Here is a 20,100-nt window from a genome sequence, read left to right as displayed (position 1 = left end):
GTCTCAGTACTGTCGCCAACTCTGTTTAACATTGCTTTCATTTCCCTTGCATGGCGCTTACATGTCCCTGAAGTCAACTTTTTGCTCTATGCTGATGATATTACGGTGTGGAGTACACAACATGACCTGTTTACTCAAGCGGCAGCCCTGCAGTCAGCCTTAGATATTACTGCCAACTATGTTAAGTATGTCGGTCTAGAGCTTTCCACGAGGAAAACTATGTTCACGTCGGTCGCCAACCGATGGGCTCGCCGTAAACTCGCGGTGACGCCGATCCGTCATCAAATATCTGGAATCCCCCTACACGTAAGCCCGACATATAAAATTCTGGGATTATCGATTCATTAGTCGGGAACGGGAACCGTCTGGCTTTCTCAGGCTAAAAAACAGGCGATGCCTAATCAGACGTATTGCTCCTAAATCCAATGGAGCTCGCTCTACGTCGCACGACTTTTGGTGAGAGTGGTTCTGCAGCCACGCTTCATTTATCAATCACAGTTTCAGCACTTGACAAGTGCTCAATGGAACGTCTAGAAGCAGCAAATAGAGAGGCTATGAGAACCATTACTTGTCGCCCCCGTATCACACCAGTCGTACGTGGCTCTGCAAGATGCTCAGCTCAACACATTAGATGAACAAGTACAGCAACGCCGTGATGCTCGTAGCCTTAATGCGACCCTTTTGCACTCACCGCGAGCACTCCGGGCCTATCCTACATCGCACAACCCTATGGAATTTTGTTCAGCTGAACGAAAACAAAACTACTGACCTTCATAGACCAACATCTTATGCAGCATCATCCATTCGTGAAAGGATCACAGAGCAAGACACCAAGCTGCCCCAAAGCTCAATAATTATATATGAAGATACCAACCTTGACGGATGTGGAAGGACAACTGCAATTTATTGTCCTTGTAAGCCGGTGCTTAATCGCACATCCAGATATCAATTTGCAGAACCTCCTTCTTCTTTCTGTGCTGAGCTGGTTGCCGTCCAAGACGCGCTTCGCTCCCCATCCGTCACAACCTTACCACCTACAGTCAAAATTGTCATCCGCACCGAAGCTCTTCAAGCAATACGCCTGCTCCGATGCGTCAGTCGCAGCCAACGTTGCTAAATATCGCAGCTCAGGAGTCTGCCAGAATATACATCGTTTGGCGGCTCGCATCTCGCAAACCGTTCGAATTGAGTGAATCCCGCGTGACCTGCTCAGTTCGCAAACCTCTGCAGATCCTGCTACCCGCCAGGCGACTCTTCCTTCATCAGTGACACGCTTCCTCGCTATGGATGATGCCACTCTGCTTCTTACAAGAAAAGAGCACCTCCGGCGCCGCACACGTGCTCTTGTCCCGCCGTGCGCAATAAACCTCCCCGGTGGTCTTACCCGCTCAGAGGAGGTTGCGCTACTGAGGATCCGGGTCGGGGTTGTCCTCAAACTTGCTGTAATATGAACATGGCCTCAATATTGATATTTATGTCAACGTCTAGGATGTCCTGTCTACAAGTCCCAAAATCATGACGCAGATATTCATCACTTGTTGTGGGTTTGCCCAACACTGAAGCCGACGTGAATTCGGCACCTAACGGAAGTGGCACTTTCGCCTAACAACCTATATTCGTACATTGCTTGAACGCAAGGGCCTTATCATCGCTCTCTCTTGAACTTTATTAGAACAGCCAACCTTTTTTCTTTTATTTGATACCCGTTTAATTTTTTTACATATTCCATTATGTCATGAGGCAATAAACAACGCTGTTACAAAAACAGTTAATTTCCTTGCACGAATATCGATGGATGGGACACTCATATGCATGCATTGCTCATGTGCTTAATGCTGACGGTCTGGCTGGTTCAGGTTCGTTGATGGATGAGCAAGCTTCTCGCCCACATGCGAAACGTTGAGATAGCAGCCGCCCACTTCGAAGTGTTCGGCCACGGTGAAGCCTACACTTTAATCCTGCGAACGTAACATCCAGGGAAGCACATCATGTCATTGCATTGAAGCGGTTTGCAGAACGTTACTGGACGTAACTGCTAGTAACAATTTTAAGAGCTTGCGCAAGAAAACAAAGAAGACATAAACACAGGAACCAAAGAACACTAGCACAAACTAGCTATATATATATATATATATATATATATATATATATATATATATATATATATATATATATATATATATATATATATATATATATATATTAGATGGAGGAAAAATATACAAGAATCAATTAAATAAGTTTCTCACTACTGTGCTTCGAACCCACACCTTCTACATCACAGGCGGACGCAGCGCATATTCTGCGAAGGGTAGGGGTACTAGGCATCTTAGAGGGGCTCCTAGTGAACGGGTTGCGGTGCGTATAACTCCCTAACGTGAGTTTGGGATGTGTACTGATGTCACGGGGATAACAATTTTAAAAATCGAAATAATTTAAACGGGAGAAAAGCAAAACGACAAAAAAAAAAAAAGAAAAAATCCGCGCAATGAAAAGTCGGTGTAAAAAAAGAGAAATCGCGCCCACCCGGAGCTTAAGCGTCCTAATTTTTCCCTTTCTGGTCGGGACCGCGAAACATTTCCAGTGTGTCCGGGCTGTGCATTCCTATGCACCACTCAAGCTCATTGACTAAGTACAACATTAAGCGGAGAAAAGACGTGTTGTTCGGCGTGCGATCAGTCGCCAATTGGTGAAAATAAATTGCGATGCGGAAGTTCCCCAGACGGAGGACTGTTCAAACACGAACAGGGATTTCATTCTCAGAATGTTCAATGGTGGTGGGGTTGGAGGAGCAGGGGACAGTGATGCGATGCAGAAATCGTCAGGAGCCTTTTTTTTTTTTTTTTTTTTTCAAATTAAACAATAAAATGTAGATCCGCAGTAAACGCGTGCGCCAGATTTTTCTACACGTTAGTGACAGGAAGCAGATCCCTTAATTCTAAACGCCTGTTTAGTTGCAGCAAAGAAAGGTAACAAAAAAAAATTAATTTCTTCTTCATCCGCTTGCAGGCGCTTCCTAATTACTGTCGCTGCTTGCGAGATGAAAGCAGTGTTGGGGATAATTGAAGAAAAAATGAAGAGGAGGGGGGGGGGGGGGGGGATATTGTACTGTTCTAAAAGAAAACATTGAAATTTATAAACAGTGCACCGAATGTTTCCTTTTAGCCTAGCTAAATCCGCTGCCAAATTTCCATTCCCTGATGTGCAGCATTACGTTAGCCCACAATGGCGCCCAGCTATGCGGGACCGTCCACCACTTTAATCTTCCGAAGGTGATTAAAACTGCGAATGAGATAAATACACACGCATCGAATCAAAAATAAAAAGAATTAGTGAATAACGCCAAGTGATTAAAGAGACAGCGATAACTCTGATGGGCACGGAATATGAGCGAATATGCAAAGAAAATGAAGCTTAGCAATAAAATAAGAGATACAAGAGCTGCAATTTATGACTAAATTGTTACTGTTACGGCGCCGCCATTAAGCTGGTACAATATCCTCGCTCGTTTGGTGCCCATTGTGAAAAATGCCGCCATTTAATGCGCGAAAGGCTTTTTATAATTTTGTGCGTGGCACCGAAATTAGAATCGATGCCAGAAAAAGAGGAGCGGATCATATGCGCAGTACGGTTTAAGCATTCAAAGCTCGAGTCGTCTGCTCCCTGCGCGTTGAAGAAACATGTAATAATTAATCTCTAAGCTTTAAGTTTACGTTAACAACATCGTACACATACGTAAAGGTGTAACAGCGAATAACATTTTCACGAATGGCTGGAAATAGTCAAATAAAAAGTGAGGAAAAAAATTTTTAGGGTCAGACGCTCAGCCACGGCGAACGTCATTTACTGTGAAAAGTTCAATTTGATTAGCTGATTAGCTTATACTCACTAATTAATGTTTATATTCACATTTTCGGGCGCTTAAAGCCAATTAGTCCGATGCCATGGACAAGACAATGCCATGTAAGTTTCTGGAATAAGCAAAAAATGATTTCTTTGCAACGCATTTAATAACAGTGCTTTTTCCGCGCAGAAAGAAACTGCGTCTTATAGACGTGCAAGAAACTCGTAGAAATGCGATGTCGGCAGTTGACTTGTTGCTGTCACTATAGGGCACCTTATCCGAATTGCGAGCGCTGTGGTGTCACGTCGTGTAAATTCGTCTGTTTCACCGCTTGGTGTAAGAAAATTACAGCTATTATAAGCTGCGTGGTCTTTACTTTCTGAGAGCGACCGCCCAGGAGAAAACGTATTTAACGTCATACCGCAGGCAGTTGAAATTTCGCGCCACAATAACTGCAACATGCCATCAGCTCAAGTGCCGGGCCGTTTTTCTGTGGTTTCAGAAATGTAGTTTTTCCTCGTTCCACGTTTCGTGAAGAACTCATTAAGTTGACGCTCGTCCTTTTCTTCTTCTCCCTTTGTTGCCCTCGCCAAATGTAGGTATGGCCTACTGGGATCGCATAGCTAACCTCCCTGACTACCCGTTCTTCTGTTCTTTTTTTTTTTCTTTCTCTCTCTTCTCATTTTATAACTAATGTTGTTTTGCGAACTGCTAGAAATTCCTTATTGATACTAATCACCTGACCGTGCTAATTAAAACATGATTAGCCAGTTGCTGTTAATTTTCTATATAATCACAAGATATTACGGGTGAAGTGGGTCCGCCGTGGGTGAGATTTTGTTTTTTTTTTTTTTAATTTATTCTGTGTTTTTAACTCCTAATATTTAGGAATGTTTAATTGTTTGAGGGTTTGGGGGAGGATGCTTTAATAAAAAAGAACTTTTTTATCAATCCTAATAGAAATTTTAATACCCGCATGTTCCTATTTTCTACACATAAAGCTAGAGAAAAACATTTTTTCTTTATTACAGCACCTGGAACCACTAACACCCCAGCCTCCCCCTCCCCTCCCCCCCCTCCCACTCATATTTCTGGAAGAAAAGCATTAAGCCTTACGCAGATGGCCTCCCACTGCACGTTTTTCGTGACTTTTACAGGAACAATTGCGTCTTATGCGTCCCAAGGAGTGGATTAGTAACGGCATAATTTAATACATAGATGTATATTGGGTCATCGTGTCTGTCGTCATAAGGGACGATCGCACAGGTGAAACTGCTTCGCCAATTTGTGAGGAAGTGATCTTGTCGCCCACATTTGTTTATGAGGTGAAAGCAAGGTAGTTCGCTCATCGATCGCCACCATACAGTTCGCTTTGTTGCAGATGTTCTGGCTAAATTTGTGTTCACCGAAACACTTCTCCCCCAACCATAATTTACATCTACCGTCGTTAGGCAGCTGCCTTCCACCGACTGCGGCTGGGAAGAGCTTTTTTCCGGACCCTGTTCATCCCGCATCGGGAGGAGCGGGAGTACCGACTATGGCTCAGAGGTGGCGATCGGTCATCATTTGTGCCGCCGTCTTGGCTTCATTACGTACAGACTCCGGCTTACCGAGCATTGCGTAACGGGGACAATCGACCACACGGCCCCATCAGTCATCGGTGTCCAAGGCGCTTCAAGGTGTGGTTCTCCTGTTACGCGGGTCCAGAATCTTTCCCTGACGTCTCTGTCACGGCGGAGGATTTTTACTTTTGTATTGTACTTTGACGCGCTAATTCAGCGAGTTGTGACCACTCGTCGTTTCTCTTTGCCCCGTCCTCACATACGGTGGATTCTCGCTCCATGCTGAACATTGAACAGCGTATTTTTTTTTAATAGAAAGTTTTTCAATATCAACTTGACCTATTACTGCTCAATTATTTTGCTTACAGAATTGCCGGAGCGTTCATATGCAGTCAAGAATCCCTTCTTCAAGACACAATTGCGACTACACTACATGCTCGGTCCTCTCGGGACGTTTGCAAGACGCGCGTTCTTAGTCGTCAGTACGGGAAACACGCCAGAGAGTGCAGCCACACCTAACAGAAATTACTGCGCGCAATTGCCACGAGGAAGAAAAAGCGCTAATACCATCCCTTTCTTCGTAAATCAATCAATATATTATTCTGTCATCCAGTCAGTCGGTCGGTCGGTCGGTCGGTCGGTCGGTCGGTCGGTCGGTCGGTCGGTCGGTCGGTCGGTCGGTCGGTCGGTCGGTCGGTCGGTCGGTCGGTCGGTCGGTCGGTCGGTCGGTCGGTCGGTCGGTCGGTCGGTCGGTCGGTCGGTCGGTCGGTCGGTCGGTCCGTCCGTCGGTCCATCCGTCAATCCGTGCGTCTGTCTGTCTGTTTGATTGATTCATTGAATGAACATGAATTAATCGATTAATCAGTATACTGGTCGTCGGGCAGTCAATCATTTCATTCTGAAGCTTTGAAGCTAAAGGCGAATAAAGTTAACAGCTATTTCGTCGTGACATTTAATATATGTCAAAGCGAGGCTTAGTTAGAAATAAAAGCGTAATCAAAGCGTGCTCATTATGCGGTGGCCGTTGTGGAAATTGTCGCATTATTGAACAATGACTGGCAAACAGTGCAACGGGAGCAAATACACTGCCCAGATGAGTTACGTTAACAGTTCATGCCTTGCACTCGTCACTTTTCTACCTCTTTCTTTCTTATTTTCTTTCTTTCTTTCTTTCTTTCTTTCTTTCTTTCTTTCTTTCTTTCTTTCTTTCTTTCTTTCTTTCTTTCTTTCTTTCTTTCTTTCTTTCTTTCTTTCTTTCTTTTGGTGTTGGGCTCACAAGAAGAAAATGGAAAAGAAAATGAGAACTCGAGCACTGGAATATCTCTGAAAGAAAAAAAAAAAAAGAAATAGACATATGTTCTGGTTCACCGCACTACAGAGATTCGCCCGATGCTCTGCAGTGCTGAGAAGCGCAGTATCAAGTGAGTTATCTCAAGAGTGTATGGATAGATTAGAACGAAGAATGATGATTGCAAAAGAAGCAGGCGAAAGCTATCACTTAGAAACTTTGGTGGCATTGTCCCAAGCGGCTGTCAGTGTCAATTTTCTGCTCCACAGATATTTACGAAATGAATAGCGGCGGGTATGGTTTGTTTGAACAAAGGAGCTTTTCGCCGAGACTTAAAATATCCATGAATACCCCTCACCGCAGTGCAACCACAATGAAAGACAGTGAATTAGAAAGTTTAACAACATCGAATGGGCAGTTTTGTTTGAATGCAGACAAGGCCACTGCACTCGTTTGCACTAAACTGGCACGATTGAAAGTCCGAATGGCCACAGTGGGGTGCTTAAATGAACATCTGGGTCAATATATCCCAGCTTTGAAGTGGTAAATATGTTTTATGGCTAAGCGGACTTTGTAATACGCTGAAATAAGGTAAAAAATATTCAAAACCGAGTGTGGAGAACTCTCATTATATTTTTTTTATACTGGCATAACTAGCGTAAAATGGGGAAGAATCAAATTTCTCTCTAAAATTGAAAACTGGAATACAATGCAGCGGCTGTTAGTATTACAGACTTGTAAATGGGGATGTAGCTAGGTTGGGGGGTAGTTAATGCAGAAGCGTGTTACTTAAGCCGTAAAATATAGCATCGTAAAGAACCCACGCATGGTAAACAAATACTTTTCTGCACCGCATTATTACATACCGGTATGTTCACACGCACAACAGGCATCAGAAAAGTGTTGCTTAAGTGACCTCCTATTCGCTTCACCTATCACAAATGAACCACTCGTTTGTTGAATGCTGTATTTATGTACCGCGTCACATAGCCGATTTGACAGGAGCTGGCTGCCAACTCGGGGCTCTCAATTCAGATAGGACGAGGGATACGGAAGTAACGCAGGGTAGGGGCTTTTGGTGAGAGCGCTCATTCGTTCGCCACCATTGTCCAAGAATCTTGTCTCGACCGTTCTTGTTTGCTTCAGATTAAAAACAAAAAGGAAAAACATCGCAGCGGATTCTAACCTGCCAGATTCGGTAGTCGAACGTCTTAAACACTAAGCCATCGTAGCTTTCTTTTTCGACATGGTATTCATAACATTGAAACAATTTTCTGATTTTCTGTGTACATCAACCATATACAGATTACTGTGAAATACAGCATCTGATTGATATGATATCAAAATAGGACGTATTTAGTTAACCAAGCTCTCAACAAGGGGCATTGTAGAGCATATTACTAAGAGTGAGTGCCACTCCGGCTCTAGCTTAGCTTGTGCATACAATTCTTTTAAGTCAACAATCATCCTACAGAAATTGTCCTTTATAAAAAGAACAGATTCACAATGTCAGTACACCATGCGCGTTTTTCAGAAGCTGTGTAATCCAGTTAAGAAGAAAATGTACTAGGCTCATCGGTAAATGGTAACGCTAAAATATATAGTACACAGTGCGCTGTCAAATTCCGGCTTCTTTTTTTTTTTTTTTCAGTGTTCTTTGCATAACATCCCAGAACAGTAATGCATAATTGCAATCAATGTGACAATGCTCAATTATTTCTGGAGAATCACACAACCGGCAATTTTTCGTAGCCGCAGAAACGCCGTTCTTTCCTTACCACGTTTTAATAGACATGTAGCTTATAAGAAGAAAAAAAAAGCCTTCGTACACGACGAGAGAGTCATTTTCTGCACTTTTTGGAGTAAATCATGTCCCGGCAAACTAAGATACAAAGAACGGTATGTGGGCGGAGGGAAGAGCATGGAAATTAAATCCTTGTATAATTGTTTCCTCGGCAATGCAAATAGGAACTCGGGGAAAAAACGAACAAGTAGGAATTGAACAGCCAAATACACATCTTGCATTACACCCCATAAACACGGAAGATCAGAAACGTTAGAAGAGACAATGAGATTTAGAAAAACATGAACTAAATTCGCTTGCAAAGATGCACGTTCTATCGGATGGGAAGGATGGGGAAAACATTAAACGCGAAACTAACTGACGCACATAAAGGTAGCCTAAACCAAGGAAACCTGCGCTTACGAGCCGGGAAAAGTCATCACGCCACATAGACTCAAAAAGACGAATACCACAAGTAAGTAGCGGACATTTTATATAAACAATGGACGTAAGGCCTTGCGGACTAGCTTGTTTAGAGACCGCAATAGGTTTTAGTGGTTAAAAACCGAGTGCAGACAGTAGTAGCCCTGCCATAAATAGGGAGACCATGGGGACAAAAGTCTGAGCGTAGCGCTGAAGAGTTGGCACACGATACTTCCAGTAAGGAGCACTATGCTCAGAGGCGCTCAAAGCGACTCATGGTACATGGGCCCGGTGGCCTAGATATCCAGGCTACACCAGCGTATTACACTGGGGTCGATCTCCACATACCAAACCGGACTCCGGAAATTTCGACCACCTGGGGTTCTTTAACGTGCACTGATATCGCACAGCACACGGGCGCCTTGCTTTTCGCCTCCATCGAAAAGCGGCCGCCGAAACCGGGATTCGATCCCGTACCCTCGGGAACAGTAGTCGATCACCGTAACCACTGCGCCAACCAGGCGGGGCGGAAAACAAAAACGGATAAAATCTGCGATTCTTTATTTGTAGCTACTCCTGCTCTTGAGATAGGCTGGCTTTATCACTGTAGTTGATTCAAGCGACATAGGAATTATTATATCGCTATATGTTCGACCCTCGCGTGGCCTAGACTTGCTTTGACGTCACAGCCATCGTACGGCTGTTGAAACCGAAACCGAAGCAGATGATAAAAGAAATTCGATTATAAATTATCCAGAAGTCACAGGAGAATATGGTGGGGAAATAGTAAGGACAATAAAGGATAGAACGCGAATACAAAAAATAGGTGTCTATACTCCTTGAAATTTCATTTTGCATTAGGGGCATTAATTTTTTGTTTATTTAAAAGTCACATTTCCTCTTTCCTATCGTTTCGCTGGACGGGTGCACAGCAAAGGGAAGCAAACTGGGGCTTCTTTTTCTGGCAGTCAGGAGCGCACTAAAACGCATCTCAAAGTTAAGAATACACGTTAACTTCATTCTTGTTGTGATCTCCATGGCTTACCTCTGCACATCCGTGATGAAAAACGCCAAGAAAGCCCCGCATAAAAAAAGAAACAGACTATTATAGAGGCGACGAAAGTAAAGCAGTATTCTTGGTCAAACAAAACCGAAACTTAAACTCAATGAGGGTGCAATTTATCATCCGGTGATGTTCAAAAAAGAAAAAAAAAACATTGGAAGCAAGCACCATTTCTTCTAGCACGCTGCATTAACAAATTGTAAACGATTCTCAGTCTCATTTGGCGTCCGTTTTCAAAAAAAAAATAAATAAATAAAAATAATCTGGCGCGATAAACGCGAAAACCGCCGCAAGCTCGGAGCCTGGGCGAAAGGGCAGCAAACGGATCTTTGAGAGTTGTGTGTGCGTGTGTCTGCCTTCCTCCAAGGGCAACTCGCTCGGCGAACAGCGGAAAGAAAACTTGCGCTCCACCACACGCCATTCAATGCTGCGTGTTTCACCCCAACCGGCGACGGCGAGTGAGCGGGCGGCAAGCGGCGCGCACGTTCTGCGTCGCGTCGTCTGCTCTGCGCGAAATTACTTCATTGCGCATGCGCGCGAACGCTCAGCGCATGCGCTTTACTCCCCCACCCGGCCTCGCGCCGTTTTTCGGAGCTGCCAAGCAAGTGGCGTCTCAAACCGCCTGCGAGCGGTGCTTCACCGAACACGTCGATCGCCACTTCTCTTCTCCCAGCATGTAGCGGCGCTGCACCGTCGTAGACTGCGCGGACTTTTTGAGTTTCGTTCAGTTTTCTTTGAGTCCGTTATCGGTAGGAGAAACAAATTTATCCTCCTCTTTTCTCCTGCACGGACGCTTCGAGGCCTCTCTCACTCAGCTTGTTCTCTAACCTTGTGTTTACTCTCCAACTTCGAGAAAACATTGCTTACACTTCTCCGGTTTGTCACTTCCACGCGACCACTTCCTGCAGACTGTGTGCCGCTTTTCTTTCCTTCGAGACACGAAATCATGGCAAAAACAACTTGACAACGGCTGGCTTGCGCAGAATGTCAACGGCGGCGACCACTACCCGCAATCTTCTGGAGTGAAGATCCCTCGACTCCGGTTCGCCGTTTTCTGGCCGACTCGCCGTGCGTGCATTGCCGTCTTCTAGTCCGCCGCGTCGCCACCGCCGCCGCATCACGCGGGCTCAGCCAAGCGTCACGCTTTCCCGCGATGCGCGAGCCTGCGGCGGGCACGTCACTTGCGGCGGCGTCCTTTCACCGCTACGCACACCCTCTCGACGCCGAGGAACGCACGGACGCACGCGTGATGATGTTTCCCTGCTAAGCGAGCCGACCAGACAGCCACGACGACGCCGGCGACTTGCGGTCGCAGCGTGGTGTGAGTGACCAGTGCGTGGCGGAAGATCACTCGGCGGTGGAACGACGACTCCACTAGTGAAGTGGAGCCGGGTTTCTTTTTTTTTTTTTTCTTGAGAGGCCCCCGGTGCTGTATTGTGGGTCGCGTGTCGTTGTTTGGGTGGAATGCACCGCTGCCCGCGCGACAGCACGTGAGACGGGTGCGTCGTCTTCGCTGCAAGCCGGGAGCAGCACTACAGGGTGAGATTTGGTCCCGAAGGGAAGACAGCCTTCCAGGCCAGCAGGAGCAGAGATGGGCTGCACGGGGACGAAGCAGAGCAGCGAATGCGACGCTGTGGAGAAAGTCGAGGCCATGGGCAACGCCGAAAGGGGTAAGTGTGCCTGTCCGTGTCCTCTTTCGAATCCACGATAGTAATGAACTATTGTCAACCGACGGTGTGAAATACCGGGGTCGTAATCATACGTGCAAAAGGGGGCAACTCGCGGTGGAGTGAATAATTCATATCGAGTAATCTCTGAGAAAATATGGGAAACAGTTTTCTCACGTAATATTGTCACACATTGTATAACTGCACCATAGCAATCAACATATCTTTGGATCCTTACTCAGTCACGCTTGTTGTTTTATATGTTCCCGAAAAGGCGCCCCGTTAGTTTTCTGTGGCAAACGGAATTACTTGATGTGACCGGAGAAGAAATCTAGGAAACAAAATTTCGCTACGCATTGGAATCTTAAGCAATTTATACCAATGTGTTCTTTAAAATATCCCACATTATTGTTCGCTTGTCTCGCATTTATGAACATAAACGCAGCCCATTGGTTTTTAATGACAGATTTAACAACTAGGCTCGAACAGAGGAAAATATTTAAGAGGAAACGTTCACTACATATTGGAACATTACACCACTGCCATCAACGTGTACATATTATTATCGTATATTATCTAACCCTTACCTCGGAGTTAAAACGTTGTCCAGAAAGCTAGATTTGTATTAAGTTGAAGCGAGTGAATATTTGCCGTTGCTTCTGACATTTTTTGATCCTGTAATTAATTATATATTTGTTTCGTTTTACTCTAAAACTACAATAACAGATAGTGATTATGAGCTAGTCGGCGTCTAAATCCGCAGAAAATTGTACTTCACGTAACCTTCGGCTCATCCAGCGCGTATTAGCAGCGAGTCGTTTGTCCTTGATAATGTCATTGGGTCTTCACTCGCGTATTTCACCTGTCTGTTAATGAAAGCATCCGCAGGGCAGTGCGCCAAAGAAGTGCAGCGCGGATACGATAAAGAAGCGTGCAATCAGGCAAAAACCGATAGCAATACGTCGGCAATAAAAACAAAGAGAAGGAAACAAGAGTGTACGAAAGCAAGCAAGATAAGAGAACTCCGGCAGCGTTCTGAAGGGTCATTGCCAAGAGGCTGCGCAAGCAATCGCGGAACATTCTTGAAACATCCTGCACCCACACACGGTGTACTGGCAAATTGGTTTTATATTTTCATGTGCTTCAACATCCCAAGGCAACTCGGGCTATGAGAAGCGCCGTATAGTGGAAGGCACCGAAAATTTCGACCTCCAGGGGTTCTTTACCATCCACTGACATCACATAGTACATGGTGGCTTCGCTTTATCACCGCGGCCAGGATTCAATTCTGCAACCTCGGTCCCAGCAGTCGAGCGCCCAACCACTGCGCCACCGCGGCGGAGCAAGTTATGCGGAATCATGCAAAACCATTCAGCTACAGACGTCGAACTATTTTCCGTGACAGCTCTCGCTTTTATTTCTGTTCTTATTTTTGTTTAATTATCTGACACGAGACCTTTCCTCGCGTATTTTACAGCGAGTGATGCAGAAGTAGTTAATTCCATTGACTAGTCGCCAGTATTCTGGCCACATCGTTTATTTTTATTTATTTATTATTCCTCAATGGGGCCCTGCTGCGGCAGAAAGCTGTGACCATTGGCAATTTTGTTCTAGGTGGCTTGCTCATTGACTCATTGCCTCATTTTGAAACAAACACTACTGCTCAGCTGACGGACCCATAAACTTTCCGTACTTCACTGGCAATCATGTAAGCAACCGAGTAAAAAGTGGCGCCCATGTAAAATATACTTCACAGCTTTATGCCTGCAATTCGTTGCAGATGTAATTAATCAGTTCGCCATTCCCTTCAAACTCCATTGCTGTGGCTTAATACACAATTATTCCGGCTGTTTCCGGCAAAAATATGAACGAGGAAAAGGAACTCGCCATAAAGCAAATGCATCGGCTGATAGAGGCCTAACTGTAACATTTGAGTTTTTTTTTTTTTTTTTCAAATTTACTTCGAGCAACCAACTAAGGTATGCATGCAAGCAAGACGGTGTAAAGAACGTTTCTTAAGTTACGCTGAAGCAGTCATGAAATTTAATCCTCACGGCAATAACAGACGTATAGAAAATGGAAAAAATTTAGTAGCTCTTAACAGCACACCAATTTTGCCGTTAGGTGTGAGATCTCCTGCCGATTATATTCTACGTTCATTGCGTAGCAGCTATAGGCTTAACACTAACCAAAGTTAAGTGCTGTGCAGCATTTTCACAACCATGTTTGACAACTCGTTCGAAACAGTAAATGTTCACGTGGGGTGCTTCAGGAATTGACCGCTAGGAGTTGTTGAGAATCGCCTTGACGAGGGCCGGTTCCGATTTGCGGACCAAATTTGGAACTGACCCACTTCTGCCGTACTGCACAACCGTCATCATCGAGTCTGCATCCTGGCCAGGACAAGCATTGCACCCGTAGCCCTTTCGACAACGTGATGGGAGGAGCCTTGCGACTCTGGCGTCCTCTTGCGAGACGCCAAACAAACAAAAAACACTAATCGCGGCAATTTTCGCAATGTGTCCGCTCCCTCCAGATGACAACAGCTTCTGGCGAGAGCACTGCACGTTAGCTGTCCGCGGTAACCCCCAGCGAGGGCAACACTGCAAAGCACTTTATTTTAAGCTCCGCAGACTTGTCCCTAGTATGCATACTAATGGCGTAAACTTGTCGAGCCGAGGAATTGCGTAAATTTGCACCAAGATAGCACGCGTCACAGGCTCTCTCTCGCTGATTACTTACAGACTTTGCAAGTCATTTGTGTCCCTTTTCTCTCTGCCCTCCGGAGACGAGACGGTAAAACAGCGGAGCGAGAGACACACACGAAGCGATACTGGCCTTGCTGTTCGCATCAAGCGTTTGCAGCGTGTTCGCTGCGTTTTCCGCTCAAGCCGATTTTACACATGCGCCGGCATTCATTACAGCCTAGCTATACTCGCGTCAGCCTTCAGCTCGTCCATTCGTGCACGGCTTCATATCCTACCGCTGCTCGCCCGCCTGTTGGCTTCCCGGCGCGAGCGTCCAGTCGTACAAGTGGGTCAACGCGCTGTGGCGGTGGGGGCGAGACTTAACCGGTCGGAACCCCTACACCACGCGAAAGGGCGCGCGAGACGCCGTTCGGATTCCTCTTCTCCGCGACTGGCTGCTCGACCATTACCGCACCTTCGGCCAGCCGCCGCTCGTGAGCGATGATGCCCTCAGCGCGCGCAACCGATAGGATCTGGCAATTATTGCGCCCGTGCGGCTGGACACGCGAAGGCTTTGCGAGTGCGCCTTCATTAGGACCCTCCGATTGCGCCTATGTCTGTCTCTCTTTCCAGCCGGTCTGCTTTTAATCATTCCACATCCCGTTAATCTGGCGCTTATGCGGGTTTACGCTGACGGAGACCGAAAAGATGCGAGCGCGCCTTTATCGCCTCCGATAGAGACGTATACGGTTTTTATTTGCCCGGCAGGACTGTTTTTTTTATTGCGCGCGTTGCCTTCTGACGTAGCACGCAACGCGAGTGCGTAGACGCCCTGTGCAAACATACCTAAGAGGAACTGGGTACCTGGAGCTTATCGCGATCTCCTTTGAATATGCGACCCACTGCCAAACCTGCGATGTCCCAAAGCAGGGCGTTGCTTGCGAGTCAGAAGCGCCTTTTGGGGTTATTAGTATAGGCACCGCGGCTCCCAATGTCGCGTTCGCAAAGAAATAAGACGGGAAACAAGTTTTGTAGGAGGCACGCTTCGGGGGGAAGGAAATCTCAAATTCCATTGTAGGGAGTCAGGGGTCTGTATATTTCGATTCCTGGGAGCGTGTAATACGTATAAGCCTATTCCGATTACCTTAATTACGACGCAGTCCCGGTTCGTGTCTGTACTTCCACCAGGTGGTCATGCACCAACTGTCGGTCGCATATGTTGCCACCGTTACGTACCATGGGCAGTCATATGTGGCTACATTTGTTGATACGTATTAATCCGAAGGAACGCTCTGCGTGGGAGTGCAGCTCTTCCTCTGAACGGTCGCCCAGACGGGCACTTGCGACGTTAAAAGTACAAGCTAGTTCGATTCTCCACCGACAACTGGGGAATCCTTACCATTTCTCATCTAAAAGCGATTGCACCCTTACCCCAGTAGGCCGAACCCTGTCTCATGGCACTGACGTAACTCTCTTTCGCATCTGCTGTCGAGAAAGTGGTGCCCGCGTACTTCTGCCCCGCATCTGCACTAGTGACAGCCACGCTGTTTCCACTGCACGCCGGCACTCAAAGAATTGGATTGATTCCGGTAATGTTGCAGTCCCCAAATGTTGCAACGCCAAGACTCCTTCCTGTTGCACGCGTGTTGAATTTGCAACTCTCGTCTCTCCTGGTGTGTGTCCACGATGCAGCGACGCGCAGATTTAAAAGAAGAGCTGAAACAACAAGGGTCGCGATTGCAGTTCCCAAACGCATTTCTAGTGGAAGAAAGACCGTTTACCAAAAGAGCTTAGAACAATGTAGATAAAACTCTACGGAGCAACGTCCGACTGCAAGCCGTTTATCTTTGGCTGTGCTTGTTCTCCCGCTTTTAGGGCTCGGTGGAAATTGCACGCAGCTTGGGTTCAGCAGCGACAGGAAAGGTCACGAGAGAACTGAGTGCCTGCGCTGGTTTGTACTGTTGGTGTCGTGAACCTATTACTCCAAATTGTATTAAAGAGCAGTTACTCGACGCAACAAAGGCGCAGGGGAAAGAAAGCCTGAACCGAAACGATTGACGAGGCAGAAGGGAAGCGACTCGAAGACGGTATCATGCCTTGGAAGTCCATTGCAGAAATAAGCGGTGAATCTGCGACGAAATATCTCCGCGCGGACGGTGAGTGCTGTTCTTAAAGGGGCATCTTGTTTATGGCGAGATACTGAAGAACAACAACAAACTAAGGAATCTCGAAAAGGTCGTACCGTCGACAAGCTGTTCATTTCAAGTGCAGATGTTTCTATGACGGTGCGTGACACTCTTGAAAAAGCTTCTCCATTTGAATATCTGGAGTCCTCGATCCCGCACCATGTAATCTTCCACGGGCTACTATTTGCTTATGTGATCGCAGGACCCTCCCCTTTTGACGGCGGCACGTACGACCAACAGTGCTCAAGTGAAACCGAGGGAGCACGAAGCACTCCCATTGCAATCTTGGGCTTCTGCAAAAAAAAAAAAAAAAACTGCAATCAGAAACACGCGCAATGATTGCACGTTGCAGCAACGCCCTTTCGCGCCTGGCCGTAACTCGGCCCATAATCGTGAATCGTATTTCACTGCCATCTCCCGAATCTCTTCCACTGACACAACGTAAATTGCGAGCGATTTGCTACCGAGAGTTCGCCCGGTTATCGCCGAAAACAGAGGGGGAGGGTCTGATCGCGCGTATTCATAATAACACCCGGAGTGTCGTTGCACATGTTTGCTCTCCCTGCGTCTGCGGTAAAAAGACGGTGCGCCAAATCTCCTCGGCGAACTCTGGTCAAACTTGGCACTCTGTTCGCAAAGTGGTGCATGCGTTGGGTCTTATATATCTCTACACCTGGCTAGACGGCTGCCCATTAAGGATGCATCAGCCCTCTATTGGCCGAGAAGCGAACGATCGCCGCTGTGTGTGTGTACAAGAAAGAACGCCCTTCCGACCGCGCCCGGGTCTGCGCGTGCGGGTGGCTCTGAATCGGGAAAAGCGCGCCGATTGAGTTAGCGGGGAACGGCGTCTCTGTGATATGGCAAAGGGGTGTACCGCGCGTATGCACGCTGGCGCGGAAGGAAACAAGATAAAAGTAATAATGTGAAGGCAAGAAGAGATTGGAGGCAGCAGCGAAGCAGGCAGGCAAAGCAAGCCGGCCCGACCGGACAGCGGCCGAGGCGGGCTCATCTATCATCATTTGCGCTCCACGACCGCACCAAATCGGCCATGCTCCGTAATCACTGACCACGAAAATCGGCCGACGCGTCGCCACGGCTTTGCGAAGTGGAGAACGGGAGGGGGAGGAGGGAGGATGTTCTCGCTAAAACGTGGTGCGATCTGCCGACCCCCGCCGATGCGCGCTGCCTACGCGAGTGCCTGCGTGTATGCAAGGGAGTGCGACCATAAATCGAAATCGGTAGTAAATCTGTGCAACGGCATTCCGATAGGACGTGCGACCTTGGTTGCTCTTCTGGCCTGCTCTGAATGGCGGGCCGGATATTCCTGAACGGTTCGGCGTCTGTTCGCCGTCGTCGAGGCGGCACCATGTCGAACGTCGTCGTTTGTTTCGGAGCAGGCCCTTCCCCCACGGTGTCCTTGTCAAAACACGGAGGCACGTCGCGGACTGGGCGGCTACGGTAATCGCCGGGCGTTGCCCACACAGCATACTGTTCTTCGCTGCAATTGCTGATTGTTGTTTGCCCCACTAAAGGCTGTTTGTCAGATCCAGAATTTAATTCTCTTAGAAGCGACGCATGGTCACTCATGACTTGCGGGATCGGCGCTTCCTTAATTTCTACTTTTTTGGCTATCGCGTTGAGTGATGTCGCTCTGAAAGATCAAGGATTCATCCCTCGTGGCACATGTGTGTGTGTGTGTGTGTGTGTGTGTGTGTGTGTGTGTGTGTGTGTGTGTGTGTGTGTGTGTGTGTGTGTGTGTGTGTGTGTGTGTGTGTGTGTGTGTGTGTGTGTGTGTGTGTGTGTGTGTGTGTGTGTGTGTGTGTGTGTGTGTGTGTGTGTGTGTGTGTGTGTGTGTGTGTGTGTGTGCGCGCTTCATCGCCGTATTACGTTACACACCACTGTCATCTGTTTACACACCCCCGTGATATGAATATAATTTATTTGTAATTTTTTGTAATGAACGTTGCATCGGCCGCTATCTATAAGCCTCAGGTGTTTTGTGCGGCCGTTGTGTTCATCAAAGGCATCGCGATGTATCGAATATGCTTGAGCTTTGCTACGTGGTATCCAAGTGCTGATTGCAACAACATGGGAACAGTTTTAGCGAAGCGGTTTGAGGCTGTTGCGCGTACAGATGGTGAAACTCTTGTTGAGAACGGTTCTTCATCTTGCACGGATATTTTCTTGCGAGCACACGCAACATCTACGCGATTGTGGTTCTGAATTCGGTTTAGGTGCGAACATGGTCAAATGCACTCATTGCACTGCATCGTTTTCTCTTGCCTTGCTGGTACCCGTGGCTTTGGCAGTTTTGATTTTGCAGTCGAGGGCAAGCAGCTCGGGTGTTATGAAGTGTTTTGCGCTTTGTACTCTCTGTAGTCCGCGCCGCGAATTCCACAGCAACCGCGCATACAGCGCCCCCATAAAAAGTTGGCTGAAGGCTTAGCTTGGTTAAGCCTGGAAGACTGCGAAAGCAATACCCTCGGCTGCGCCTTGTTCGGCTACAGCGAGCGCCCTCTCTCGGCTGCGACACAGCGCCGTGTATGGACTCGCCGCCACCATTCGATGGCGCGAGCTGGGGCCCCGTCTCTCGGTCTGGCGTGACGTCACACGGTCATGTGAAAATGGCGTGACATCACCGCTGCGGCTCCTGTAAGGACTCACCGCCACCATCCGATGGCGCGAGCTGGGGCCCCATCTCTAGGTCTGGCGTGACGTCACACGGTCACGTGAAAGGTCATGTATGGAGGCGCCACGACATGCCAAAGGCTCGAAGTGCTAGCAGTATTGCTTTCACAATAAAACGAAAGTTGCCGGCCGGCCGTTATTCTACGACGTATGGGTGACACTGCCGCTACGAGATGTTAATGTAGTCGCATGAAGGCTTGTCTCTTTCCCCACCCATGCTCTTCTCCAAAGTGTTCCACAGAAGAGTCAAGAGCGCACACAATATGCACATGTACAGACTCGAAACTCCATTAAACGAAATAACGGTCGGTTCTGTCTATCTTCCGAATAGCACCCGTGTCGAAGAGCATATGGCGTCCGACAAGGCGCAAAACGAAGCGACAGTAGAGCGCACACTGCTTTATTACTGACTCTATCGAAGCTTCGCGACGAGGTACGACGAAAAGCAAACAGAGGCGGCGCAGTGCAGAGCTACAGCAGACCTCTCCAGGTCTCCTTCCTTCGCGTTGTAGGGCCTCACGCCGGAAGCGCTTTTTACCGTCTGTGCGATAAGCGCGCATTCCGCGCGTATGATGCGCGGTCGAAGGCTGCGCAGCTCCTTGCTGCATGGACGGCTCAGCTGATGATGCGAGTTCCGGACGCGCCCCTGCCGATGCGTATAGGCGGTTTTGAGGTAATTTGGCGAGCAATTTACGACGCCTACACGATGCTTATCCAGCGCCGATCGTGTCGACACGGCAGCACCGCGAGGTATGCAGGCAGACCCGAGTGTTTACATTAATCCCGCACAGCGTCGCAGCAGGCGTTTATGAGCGCGTGGCCCCTGCCGAGCTACAAACGAGATCTTTTATTCTTGCTCTCTTGGGGCGCTGATGTGCTGGCAATGGGCGGTTCTCGTGATGATAAATT

At 47.5% G+C, this 20,100-nt stretch overlaps 1 protein-coding gene and 1 long non-coding RNA gene across 2 annotated transcripts in view; one reads left to right on the top strand and one right to left on the bottom strand.

Moving 5' to 3' along the window:
• LOC146191591 (uncharacterized) overlaps positions 1-20,100 on the bottom strand; it is a 168,303-nt gene that overhangs the window by 8,386 nt on the left and 139,817 nt on the right. The window lies entirely within an intron of this gene.
• The window catches only part of rdgC (retinal degeneration C), a 241,121-nt gene continuing 231,617 nt past the window's right edge, over positions 10,597-20,100 (top strand). Inside the window, exon 1 of the mRNA XM_084602113.1 lies at positions 10,597-11,633. Within this exon, the coding sequence (XP_084458239.1) occupies positions 11,555-11,633 (79 nt within the window). The 5' untranslated portion in view covers positions 10,597-11,554. The remainder of the gene's footprint in view (positions 11,634-20,100) is intronic.

This window comes from Amblyomma maculatum, chromosome 4 (genome assembly GCF_055883805.1).
Source record: "Amblyomma maculatum isolate TAMU_Amacu chromosome 4, ASM5588380v1, whole genome shotgun sequence".
NCBI lineage: Eukaryota > Metazoa > Arthropoda > Arachnida > Ixodida > Ixodidae > Amblyomma > Amblyomma maculatum.
This window is presented reverse-complemented; position numbering and strand designations above follow the sequence as displayed.